Here is a 13,342-nt window from a genome sequence, read left to right as displayed (position 1 = left end):
ATCTCACTCGCACAAAACACAATCACTATTCCTCAAAATGAATTAAAACAGTGAAATGGAAACTCATAATATTATGCAATTACTGAATATGTTAAATTACACAAATAATCTGTATGTATTTAATCTCACTTTATTAACCAATGTTTTTTACAGCTGACCTTCGATGATCCAAATTAACCATATCAACATGAAAAAAAGACCTTTGGATAAACATCACATCTGTGTTTCCTTTTTTTTATTGCTAAAGTTGATGTTTTATGTAACTATGTAACTATGCAACCCAATCTCACGGCAATTCGTACAAATTTTACAAGGTGGCTAATTCGTAAAAATTCTTACGAGTTAGTTAGTACGATTTTTGCTAAATCGTGCATATTTTACGAGTTGGCCAATTCGTATGAATTCGTACGAATGACCTACCCCTGACCCCGCCCCTAAACCTACCCATCACGTGGGTTTAGATAAATCGTACGAGTGAGGTCGTATGAATTAGTACCAATTAGCCACTTATTAATCACTCGTACAGATTTGTACGAATTTGACATAAGATAGCATTGAACTATGTTACCCTAACAGTAAATTGTTTGCGATTTTTTTTAAAATTTCCCTAAATTTAAGAAGACACTATTAGTGGCTACAACATCAAAACAACAAAATGGCTAAAAACATATATTTAACATGTTATGACTATTTGTCAACAAGATTAATAGTATGTTCAGATTACATTTACATTACATACATTCATACTTCATATATAGAACATATTTTTTTAGTGGCTGCGAATGTATTCCACAGAACTCACAGAGCCCAGCCAATGTCTACACCATACACAACATACGTGGCGCGTCCATAGCCAATAAAACCATTCGCACCCCTCAAAGGCGCGAGATTTTTTTGTCTGATGGGCTTGTCGACATTTCAATTAATGCATTTATCAATCATTTAAATGATATCTTGTAACAGCACAGTTTTTCCATGTAGACACATCAATCCAAAATAACTTGGTTTATGCCTTGTCTGTTGTGGCAATTCTCAGGAAACAGTGCACTGTGTTCTCTGAGCTGGGTATCCAAAATCCTACTGAGGAACACGATTTAAATCTTACAGAAAGATCACACATCTCTTGCTGGTCATTGTCCTGTCGTAAAACATTCATTCCATCTAGCTGTTGCCCATGTGTTCAATCACGCCATTGAGGATGAGCTCATTTATGTGGTAAACACACATTGTCCAAGTTTTTCGAAAGAGACCCCACAGGCTGCTCATTGGTGCTGTCATTGATGTTTATTAGGGGGTGGCGTTGAAGCTTGATGTGAAAGTACAGTGGCAACCTGGGTGGAGTTACACCACAGTCACTCGATACAGGGGATGACATCCCCAAAATAACCCTACAAAGGGTATAAAGGGATCTGCTTCAACCTTCACTGTCAGAAGAGCAGACTGTGTACATCGTGGAATAAGGTTAATGAAACTAGTAGTGATGATGAATTGACAAAAATTGTCCAAAAAAGCAAATCCACCCAAAAACGGAACAGATTCCTTTGGAAAAAAAAAAAAAGTGACCTTTATTTCAGACTTGAAGCGGATTGTGGTTGTTTTAAAAACAGAAGACGGTGTGAACCCAAAGTGTTGACGTTCAAGATCCCCCTCCCCCCAAAAAAGGATTTTACTCTAACGTGGATCTTGATTTGAGGCATTTTGAGTTCTTTGACCTCCTCTTGAGCCTAGAGCCGAGGGGGGAGGCAGAGCCGTGGCGTCTGCGGGAATGAAGTACAGCTACCAGTATCCGGTGTCACAGTACACACGCTCCAACACACACTATACACCCACCCATTACACACCTTCACATTACTCCAGCAGCTCGTACTCGCCCAGCTACTACAGTGCCCCGAAGTTGAGCCCTACTACACTCCACACGCCATCATACTACGCTCCACCAGCTTACACACCTGCGTACAAGCCCACCTCCACTTACACCGCCGCGTACAGCAAACCATCACGGCAGAGCAGTTCGGCCCGGACAAGTGTACAGCTTACTCCTACCGTAACCCTCAAACCCGCCCGGGCCGTGCGCTTCACAAATGATCTTGTATTCCAGGACTTAGTCCGGCACAGTGAGCTGGAACAGATCGGACGGTTTATGAGGGCGAGGAAAGTGCGTCTGGACACCATCTTCCATTCTGGTGAGTGAACCTCACCGAATCTACAACATATTTTAAGATTTTATTTTGCTGAGATCAAGTGAAAAGTGTGAAGGCATCGGCTTTATGGCGTGTTTGTAACATAGATCCAAGTATAACCAATGGTAAGAAGTTGGGGCAATAGGGGTTAAGGTTTAACTTCGACAGTTACGGTGTGCTCAAGTCAGGTCAGAAAGAACATATTTATGAGAACATCAGCACAACTCATCATTTTTAGTTATGAGAATGAATGATTTTCTTAAGAGTTTCGGAGTTGTGATTTGTACTGTAGGAGTCAATGAATCTTGTTGAAATTATCTTGCTCTGAAGTTATTTGAGGCTATGATTATGACTTATAAACTCATAAATATAAACTTTTCAAGAAGACTTGAATGGAGACATCTGTTTGTAGATACTGTAATGACAAAAAGTATGTTGCTCCTTTGTCTATTCAAAAGTAGCTGAGTATCACAAAAATACATTTATCCATTTGTAAAACTGCTTGTCACTGGGACAGTAACCTTAAAAGGATGAATTTGTACCCTTAAACATTGAATATCAGTACCTTAGGGTAATACTATGACGTTTTTATGGGTAAATAAGCTACATTTGTTTCTGAGAGCGAATGTCATTGTAGATGGTTCATCAGTGATGGATTTTGTTGGCTTATATTTTTCTCTTTTTACTTCAGGGACTTCTTTGTATATGCGTTTATGGTTATTTCTCAGATTATTGGTCAAAAACAATTCACCAGAACTGATAGCCTATTAAACAATGGTGGAAAAAAAATCGTTGACTGTACGCATCAGCAGAGCAAATGGCATTAAAGGGATAGTTCACCCTAAAATCAAAAATAAATATATACAGGACGCATGGACTCATTCTGTGATACTTTTGTGTCTTTATTTTAAAAAAGTGTGACGCTGGTTGCTATTCAGCATTATAACAACACCAGGATGAGTAAATGATGACTTAATTCTCATTTTCGGGTGAACTATCCCTTTAAGATGAAAGGGAACATTAACAAATTGCTATCACCTTCTTGGGAAAAAAATATGTTTGCCAACTAATGGAAGATGGAGGGTTTTGGGAATATTTTGCCATCCCGTTTGGTGCCGCTTGTGGTGCAGAAATAGCACAATTAACTTAATACATGGTCTGTTTAGGGAGAATTAGTTAAAGCTTATGGCTTCTGTTTGAGTCTGGGATATTTTCTTCTATCTGTTTTGAGAAACTGAGCAGCCCACAAGAGCTGATTTGTATTTTTCTTCATCTTTTTAGGAATGGCAGCACTCCATGAAGCCGTTCTCTCAGGAAACCTGGAGTGTGTGAAGCTCCTGATAAAGTACGGAGCTGACGTTCATCAGAGGGATGAAAACGGATGGACACCACTGCATATGGCGTGCAGCGACGGTTACCCTGAGATTGCACGGTGCGAGCAAGTTCACACAGGCAATACCAAAAAAACATCTGAAAACAAATGAATATTGCATTAGGTTACCTTGTGCTTGCAAAAAAAAAAATGTATTTCAATGATAAAATCACTCATACATCAACACATTCATTAACTCATGCACTAAACACAAACAATGAACAATGAATCATGACATTAATGGACAATTTAACTCTAATAACTATACCGGACAGTACCACCGGAAGTATACTGAAGTGTTCTTGTTTTCCTGAGGGGGTTTATTATCAGATTTTGCTCAATTATTTGTATTAAAATGTAAAATATCTATTTTTTTCTCTAGGTACCTTCTCTCTCTGGGTGCCAGTGTGGAAGCAGAGAATGAAAATGGGGAGAAACCAGCAGATCTCATCGACCCAGACTGTAAAGATCTGCTCAAACTCTTCGAGACAGGCTGTGTTTGAGGGATGAGCCACAAAATAACTGAGGAAAAAAAATGCTAGAATTTATGATCACTGTCCTGAGCTTCTCATTTTGTGTGGTTGAACGTTCTCCTGGAAATTCTTCTTTCTTTTTCTTTTTTTTCTTTTTTTTTTTTTTGGCTTTTATCTGTAGATGTGACTTTAGTACAAGACTACAGAGGAGCAACAAACAGTTGTTAGCTTTGAAAGTCAAAACACTACCATAAGCAGCAGAGTGAAACGTGATATTGAACAAGAAGAAAATGTGTGATTTTATCCATTGGGAATAGACCGGATTATGAAAAGTCAGCGTTACATACCAGATTGTCAGAAGGTTTGAGTGGAGAGAATGAGGATGAGAGATTTCTAATGGCAGATATCTCATTTAGTTGAGGCTAAGCATAAGCAAGTTATTATATTTTAATAAAATATTATAAGGACATTTTTTTTTCTGGAAAACACAATAATGCCAGGACTGTATATGTAAAGATGCGTGTGTATGTGAACTTCACAGGAGCTCCATACATTTACACAAACCAGCATCTCTCAGCGTTTACAGACAGACCTTTTCTGAATGCCATCTGCAGGTTGTTCATTTGCATTGCTGTGTTAAACATAATATCCCAGGGGCCCTCATGCTCATGATTGTTAATAGTTTCAGAAAAGATATATTTTATGTGACAAGGGATTCAATCCTGTTGATGCAAAGAGTACTTCACTCCCCAGATGGACCGCTGTGCTGTCTGTCTGCTGGGCAGCAGGAGCACACACTGTAAACCTGCAAAAACACTGACGGTTCGTGGACTAATGTTAAACCTGAGGACACTGCTGACATTATGAATATCTCTTGTCAAAGTCTTATATTTATCTTATTTTTTTTACAATGTTTTCATAAATAAAGCTGCTTTTATACAAATATTGAGTTGTTTTTTACATATTATACTATATATATATATATATATTAGTGCTGTCAAACGATTAAAATGTTTAATCGCGATTAATCGCATTAATGTCATAGTTAACTCGCGATTAATCGCACATTTTAATCTATTCTAAATGTTACTTGATTTCTTTTTGTCCCATTATTTTTTTCCTCATTTTAATGCTCTTATCAAACATGGAAAAGTGGATCGGCTTGCTTTGTGCAAATGTTTTTTTATTATTATTATTATTGAAAGCAACATTGGCATATACTGTGTTCAATTTCACACTAACATTCTAATTTGGAGCAAATAATCTCTCACACAATGTAACACTGTCCATCAATAAAAGGGTGAAAGAAATACTGACGAGGTCCCGATATTGAAGAAGAGGCGGAGAATTTGCTTCAGCTGTGTGTGTGTGTGCAGGAAGATGAAGAGAGTTGAATTAAGTTCCAAACTTAGTTTAATAACAAGTAATCCAAAAAGCTGGCATTAACACAACAGATACAAAACGGAGAGCAAAGGCACAACTTAAAGGAGAACTCCGGCGAATAATGAACCTTTGGTCTAATAAAACATCGGTACATAGTCAACCGTTCTCTGAAATTTGTTTTCATGATAGTCGAATGTAAAGAGTTTTATCTCTAAAAACTGTTTAGCGTATAATGCTAGTCATGGGAGCATTGACTAAGTAAAAAGAAATCGCTAGTTTATACCACTAACAAGGCTCAAAATAGCCCCACACTAACGCAGTAACATAATGAGGCTCCATACATGCAAAACGAAGCATTGAGAACTTTGTTAGTGTACAGACCGTTTAATAAGAAGATACTTATGAAGACAGTTCACTTCGCGTATACAGACAGGAGCCATCTTAAAAAATAGTCTCGATAAGTCGAACCACGAACGTCGTGCTGAGTGATCTGAACTCTATGAAGTTCAACGAACTTCTGAACTGTATGAATGGCGTTCGGGGATCGACTTATCGAGACTATTTTTTAAGATGGCTCCTGTCTGTATACGCGAAGTGAACTGTCTTCATAAAGTATCTTCTTATTAAACGGTCTGTACACTTACAAAGTTCTCAATGCTTCGTTTTGCATGTATGGAGCCTCATTATGTTACTGTGTGAGTGTGGGGCTATTTTGAGCCTTGTTAGTGGTATAAACTAGCGATTTCTTTTTACTTACTCAATGCCTTTACAAACTCAATTTTTAGAGATAAAACTCTTTACATTCGATTATCATGAAAACAAAACTCAGAGAATGGTTGACTAGGTACCGACGTTTTATTAGACCAAAGGTTCATTGTTCGCCGGAGTTCTCCTTTAAGTAGCGAACACAAACAAGGTAATCTACTAAACACAGCTGAACTGAACTAACTAATAACCATAGAAACAGGTGAGTGGAGGGAAACCTAGAGCAAATGGAAATAAACATATTTGGAGGTATTTAGAATCGCGTGTAAAGACAGTTTGTCCCACTATAAAGTCTCAGTATCAGTCTCTGATCTATTCCTCAGATGAGCTTTCCCCAAGCCCTGAATTCCTCCAGTGCTGTTGACGTCAACGCCAGAGTCTACGCCTGCGGCAGCTTTCGCGTTGGCTAGGTGACTCCATGTGCTTGGTTCCCCACTGGTGACCCCCACATGTGTATCTCCTTTCCGAGCATGTCTTTCCCTTGGCAAGCCACCTTGCCACTGGAATGTTGAAACATTCCACACTGTGGGCTGGACACCCCAGTGTTTCTCCATATGCAGCTCTTCTGGGTCATATGTGTATTCTGTAAGTCCCCCCTCCCCCCTTTGGGCAGGCACTGATTGCGTATTTCCACTGAGATATGCTTCCCAGTGTTCTTTGGTATTCCTGTGTTAATTAGGAGTCCTTCATCCGTGCTAGTCTTACGACAGGGAGCTCAAACTTACACAGGGTGGGAACCCCATATCGTCGCCAAATAACTACCTAAGCAGATAACATATCTGCATATTGCCAGCGTACTTCCTTATATTCCCACGAGGTGGCAGAGTCATGCTATGCAAAACCCACATTGGCTTTGCCATTGGCTTGTTTTGTAATACTCAAAGTTGATAGGCTTTCTAAGCGAAACCCCATCTTTAGTCGTCATTCGAAGTAACGTCTTTGTACATCTTACATATGTAACCGAGACATTACATCAAGTCATAAATAGTGTGTCTGCTTATTAATCTGTCATCCCTGAACATGCAATATGAGATGCAAGAAATGAAATCCCAAACTCCAGAAGAACCAACACCTGCTCTGAGTTCAACTTTGAGAATGTCTTTTGTTTGCAGTTATGGGGAAGTGAATGAATTCTCTGTCAGGTATGCACAGGCAAGTTGTTTTATTCTGAAATGCTCTGATAACATTCAGCATTGCTTGGAAGCTTGTCTCTTCCTTGTAGCTGCAAATTGAGAGAGTGTTCAGGTGACAGATGAAGTCAGTCAGAAAGGCCAGCTGTGTGATCCAGCATAGGTCTTCCAGCTCTGGCTCCCGTTTTCCTTTGCTGTCTATTAAAGTGCAAATCTCAGGGAGGAGGCTCAGAAACCATTCAAGATTTTCCACGGGACAACCATCTCACTTCACTGTGCATCAGTAAATCACCATACTCTGTGTCACATTCCTCAATGAACTGTCGGAACTGCCTGTGGTTCAGCGCTCTGGAGACAATGAATTTTACCCCACGAACAACTGTTTGCATCACGTTTTGGAATGCATTATTTTTCAGTTTTGAAACCAGTGACTCCTGATGTGTCATGCAGTGGAAACGGACAAAGTTGGGTATTTCTAAGATAATTGCAACCCTTCGATTGCTTTACAATTGCGTCGTTGTTGTCAAACTCTGCAAATAATATTTCTGCTGAAGCCAAAAAAGCAATCTTTCACAATTTTCTGAATCTGAGAAGGGTTTTTTTTCCCCTGTGCCAATATCCACGCGATCTCAGTAGATGCCTCAGTTAAACGTTCAGCTGTAGAAGTTGTCCTGTGTATGAGCCTTTGTTGACCAGAAAGAGAGGAAGAAAGCTGCTCTATTTTTCTTTTCCTTATTACACTTCCAGGTGGGTAACTTTCATTAAATTGTGGGTGTGTCGTTTGGAAACTTCGCTTGAAACCAGAGCAGGTTTGTTTGCATAGTAAACACAAAGGGTTCGATCCGTGGAGGACAAAAAAAAATTCCTCAATCCACATTTCTTGAAATTTTTGGTAACACTTTATAATAACCGCACACTCTTAATCATTAGTTTAGCATTAGTAAACAAGTAATTCATCACTATAAAGCATTAACAGGCATTAATAAGCAGTTTATAAATACAGCTATAAATGCTTATAAAAACGGATTCTTGATGTCTGTGTAAGTGAGCATGATATCATAGATGTTTTTAAAATTTGATCGTCACAACAATGGATTTTACACCTTAGATTTACAGTTCAATTATAATGTATAATACAAGTAATACATCAATGATTAGGTTCTGTAAAAGATCAGTGAATCAAGTCACAAAACTTCTTGGTTCACCGTTCTACGGAGGACGTAGTCAACGGTCGACTGATTGGGGATCGCGTCAGAGAGCCAATGTTCTTCGATTACTGTTGAACAAGCCAAATGGAATTGGCGTGGGAAGCATAGCACAACTGTCGCGATCAGACTAGAACCAGCTCGCTGAGCAACGATGGCTCAAAGCGAGGGGAACTGCAAAAAAATCGAGGCACGGATGCCAATGCAGTCAGAGGTCTCTGTTAAAGCATGCCCTTTATACAAGGCCTCTCAGACAGTGTTACTAGACCTCGTTCTAGGAACAGATTGGCCCGAAGAAACAAAAGTTTTGATCACAGACTGAGGGTTTGGCAGCAGGCCGGGTGATCTGTTGTCACACAGGGCATGCCGCTCCGCCACGGTCACCTCAGGACTCGATCATGAAGCTAGTGCTGAAGCGGTCTTCATATAGAGGAAGCCAAGCAGCTGCGTCAACCATATGCCGCGGGAGCCTCTGAAAGTTCTTTCAGTGGGACCCTTTCTCACTTCTAAATAGCACCAACCAAACACACTCTTTCTTGAAGAGACTTCTCCAAACTGAAAAGGAAATACTAAACCCAAGGGCGAGATACTCTCTTCCAGGTGACCTGAAGACCCAACTGGCTATGGAGCACTCGAAGGGTAGGACCTTGTTCTGATACTTCGCACCTTCGAATGCAAGAACACAGAATGATCTGTGGAGCGGAGGCATCGAGATCTGAAGTACTGTCCTTCAGGTCGAACGCTGCCGGCCATCTAGGGGACGGAGCATTTGGAAATACATATGCATTAGCAACTGAATGCAGGCTTTCGAAAAAGGGCCCGTTTCAGTTGACACAGGTCCAAGATGGCCATAACCCACCACTCTAAGGTACAATGAAAAACGAGTTTATAGAAACCGGTTTTCATATCGACTGGAGGAAAGGCTACATCGCATCCTTTGCCAGTAGGACTGCGATGAGCGCACACAAGACAGGAGCAATGCTCAACATATAGGTGTGATGAATATCACTAACTTTAGGAGCATCTTAGCTCAACAACTAGGTATGATTAATATCACTGAGCAAGGGCGGAAGCCAGCGATGCAGTGTCTGAGTGTGATGCATGACACTTACCTGTCTCCACAAGACGGCCAGGGATGCGTGAGAAGGCAGATGACCGGGTCCTCAAACCGCACCCAGATGCCATGCTGGCGAACAAGAGGGGGTTGAGGGGTGCAAGGGTTTACAGGGTCGCACACCGCCAGACTTTCCACTTGGGACCAAGGAACAGAGGAATTTGCTCTTTCTTTAAAGTGTGGGTACCACTTGCTCCACTCTTTTTGGGAGCAAGCGGTGAAACAGAACACAAACACCAACAAACTCTACCCAGCCCTCACCCGGGGGGAGGGAGTGGATCAGTGAGCAACTCCAAGACCAACTCCCCAACATCCTCCTCCATCCTGGGCGGCCCTCTCCGGAATGCTCTCGCTGTCGCTTGCCAACTGGCTTGGCAGTGCCTAGAGCGGACTGAGCGTCCCTACTGTGGCTGGCTTGATGCTGGAGGCTGCTGCAGAGGCCCAGCAGGAGCAGCGGCCGGGGAATGCCCTCGGCGATGAGCAGACGGAGGAACTGCCACTGTCTGCGCTTGGGCAGCAGAGAACTGTTGGACGCAGATCTCCGCCGCATCACCGACCAGCCCAACCTGGGAAATTGGGGAGAACAGGAACTGAACCTTGTCCTCATCTGCCATATCAACCAGGCAGAGCCAAATTTGGCGCTCCTGGACCACTAAGGTAGACATCACCAGACCAATAACGCGCTCCACGACACTCGTACCCCGGAGGGCAAGGACGGATGCAATGAGGTGCTCACCTATGAGCGCACAGTCTGGGTTACTCTCGTGCATGTCCATGGGTGCCCTGGCCTGACAGACCTGTAGCAGCGCTAAGGCTTCGTAAACTCTGGCCATCGAAACGGACAAGAATTTACAGGTCTTGGGGGGGCCGAGAATCCCCCCAAAAGGCAGCGGCCACCAGACATAGGTGCACCTGTGTCATGACAGACTGCTCCAATGGAGGGACACCTTGCAGCCCTTCACCGTTCCTCCATCAAGGGTAGTGAGGGGGAAAAGCTGTTCAGGCAGTTTCTGGCAGAGAAAGGTTCCTTCACCACCTGATTAGCTCTCCATGCATTTCAAAAAAGAAAAGCACCGGGGTGGCGAGCTGAGAACCAGCGAGGCCCGCCCAAGATACCAATTCTCCAACCGAGACTGAACGGGACACGGTGGAGTTTCCACACTCGAGCCCGGCAGCCTCGGCGGCCCATTATAGCATAGCTGACATTTCTGGATCTGGATCGGGCAATTTTATACTCCCAGAGGGAGGTAACACAGTGTGATGTGTGTGATGTGTATGCAGTGTGTGATGCGAAACACGCACGCCAATTCTATTTGGCTCGTTAAATAGTGCTCGAAGAACATTGGCTCTCTGACACAATCCCCATTCAGTCGACCATCGACCACGTCCGGCGTTAAGACTGAAAGGGAATGATGATATTCATCATCAAAACACAACCATCGACACATAATCATATTTTCTTTTGAGCCATAACAAATGTGCTTTATAGACACTCAATTACAGCAGACAGAGAAAAAAGGTGTTAAAAAGTCAAGGATCAAGAGCCCAACTAAAGCAATCACTGACCACCATCAGGGACCACCATCTGGAGACTCTGCTTTTAGCTATTACACCAGCCAGAGCTGGAATCACCTTCCAGAAGAGATTAGATGTGCTCCAACAGTAGTCACATTCAAATCCAGATTCAAAACACATCTGTTTAGCTGTGTATTTAATGAATAAGCACTGTGTCACTGTTAATCCGACTGTTTGCACTGTATTTTATTTTATTTTTTATTCTAAACTGTTTTAATTATTCTTATTTTAATTCCTTCTATGTAACGCACTTTGAATTACCATTGTGTATGAAATGTGCTATATAAATAAACTTGCCTTGCCTATATGGCGGTTTTAATGTAGAACAGCAAGTTACTGTCAAAATCTGGCCATTTTTTTTTGCAATGCAGGCAGTCATCTCTTAGTTATGCAATAACTCTAAATAAGTACTTGACTACAAATCAGCTTGACAAATTATGAGTTTAAGAGTTTACAACATGTGCTACTACAGTATTTACTGTACATAGAATATTGAAAGTTCTATCTAAATTACTGCTATTGTGTATGTTTGAGCTTTCTTTTAAGTCTATTAATTGTAGAAATAAAAATAAAAAACTACACATAATTTGTATCTTTGTTTCTTTGTACCATAGGCGAAAAGGAATCAGTATGGCACTCTTATTGTATATGTTTATTAATAATTATAATAATACGTAATAATAAGATTTTAGTTAATGATTTGTTAGTGCATCATTGTGTCATGACTTTACTTGAGGGGGCACATCATTATTAATTTACTGTTAAATACAATTTCAGCCCATGATTTAATATAAACTTACTTTCAAATACACATGTATTCCAACTAGTAGTCAGCCCAGTTAAGTGATGTTGTGTGGCTTTTCAAAAAGTCAGAGAATGTAGGTACAGTATCATCACGGCCAGTGTCTGGATGCAGAGTGAACTGATCCCAGCAATCTTGGGGGAAGTGAATTAATTATCTGTCAGGTATGTACAGGGAAGTTATTTTGTACTTAAATGCTCTGATAGTATTCAGCATTTCTTGGAAGCTTGTCTCTTCCTTGAAGCTGCAAATGGAGACTGTTCAGATGACGTCAGTCAGAAAGGCCAGCTGTGTGATCTAGCATGGGTCTTCCAGCTCTTGGTTTTCCTGTTTGGCTATATTTTTGTGAACTCATTCCTCAGGAACTGTTGTCACTGTATTATTGGTTTGATGGAAAAGAGAATCTCACAAAACAGATTAGATAACAGATTTAAGATAAATTATTAGTATATTTAGTATTTTCCATGTTTGATAAGGAGGATCAGTGAAATCAATGACAAACTAATCCTGTGCCTTTAAGTAGTGTTTATGAAGCTGCTGATGTCAATAGTTTAAATTATGACTAATACATTTTTTGAATGTATTTCAAAGTCAAAATATGTTTTAGCCTTAGGGAGCCTGATTTATTTAGTTTACCCCTAAACGTTAATTAATGCATTTACTATCAAACATGTACTAACATGTTTAAAGCTGCTGTTATTCATGCATGAATAATTATGACTCATGTTGTAGTTAAGGATCACTCTTCATTGGTTCATGATTAGTTCATATCTTCATCAATCATGAGTTCATGTAGAAGTAACAATTCATTTAGGTATTAGTACATGATTATTCATGCTATGTTATTGTAAAGTGACCCATTTTTGTGTAGAGTTGTGTGAACGTGTGTGAACTTACCAACCATTATAAAAAAAGGTTTTACCTCTCATTTTATTTAGATGATAATGTTAAAGATATTTATTGCTGGGTTAAGGTTTTTTTTTTCTAAACACAACAACAGTCCTTTATTAAAAAGTTTTAATGACGTAATTTCATGGAAACCCTGCCCTGGCATGACTTTTTTTTTTTTTTTTTATCTAAAAAATGTTTTGTGTCTGTTTAGCTGGTGTTGCATAATTTGAGGACATGTTTGACGGGACAAACACGTTTAAAATGTATCTGCAAGTGTGTGTGCAGTCCATTGTTACTAAACATAAAGGTTTACAAACTTGTGAAATGAACCACTTGCAATAAAGAAGAAGATTTCCAGAACTACTGATGTACAGAGATACAAACAGTACTTTCGTAATTTGTTGTACTCTGTGATCTACAGTAATGATGAGCAATGATGAGCAAAAAGTTTT

At 40.4% G+C, this 13,342-nt stretch overlaps 1 protein-coding gene across 1 annotated transcript; it reads left to right on the top strand.

Annotated features, from left to right (window-relative positions):
- The first annotated feature begins 659 nt into the window (after window positions 1–659).
- On the top strand, window positions 660–4,948 carry ppp1r27a (protein phosphatase 1, regulatory subunit 27a). Its single transcript, XM_039654081.2, has 3 exons — window positions 660–2,183; window positions 3,462–3,612; window positions 3,935–4,948. Exons 1-3 carry the CDS (start codon window positions 1,766–1,768, stop codon window positions 4,053–4,055), a joined length of 690 nt encoding a protein of 229 aa, XP_039510015.2. The 5' UTR covers window positions 660–1,765; the 3' UTR covers window positions 4,056–4,948.
- Window positions 4,949–13,342: the final 8,394 nt, after the last annotated feature.

The sequence above is a fragment of the Pimephales promelas genome, chromosome 3, assembly GCF_988280905.1.
Source record: "Pimephales promelas chromosome 3, fPimPro1.hap1.1, whole genome shotgun sequence".
Taxonomy (NCBI): Eukaryota; Metazoa; Chordata; class Actinopteri; order Cypriniformes; family Leuciscidae; genus Pimephales; species Pimephales promelas.
This window is presented reverse-complemented; position numbering and strand designations above follow the sequence as displayed.

Coding starts and splice junctions, on each gene's coding strand:
- ppp1r27a (XM_039654081.2), top strand. CDS start 1,766: ATGAAGTACAGCTACCAGTATCCGGTGTCACAGTACACACGCTCCAAC. Junction 2,184..3,461: donor GGACACCATCTTCCATTCTG/GTGAGTGAACCT, acceptor TCATCTTTTTAG/GAATGGCAGCACTCCATGAA. Junction 3,613..3,934: donor GGTTACCCTGAGATTGCACG/GTGCGAGCAAGT, acceptor TTTTTTCTCTAG/GTACCTTCTCTCTCTGGGTG.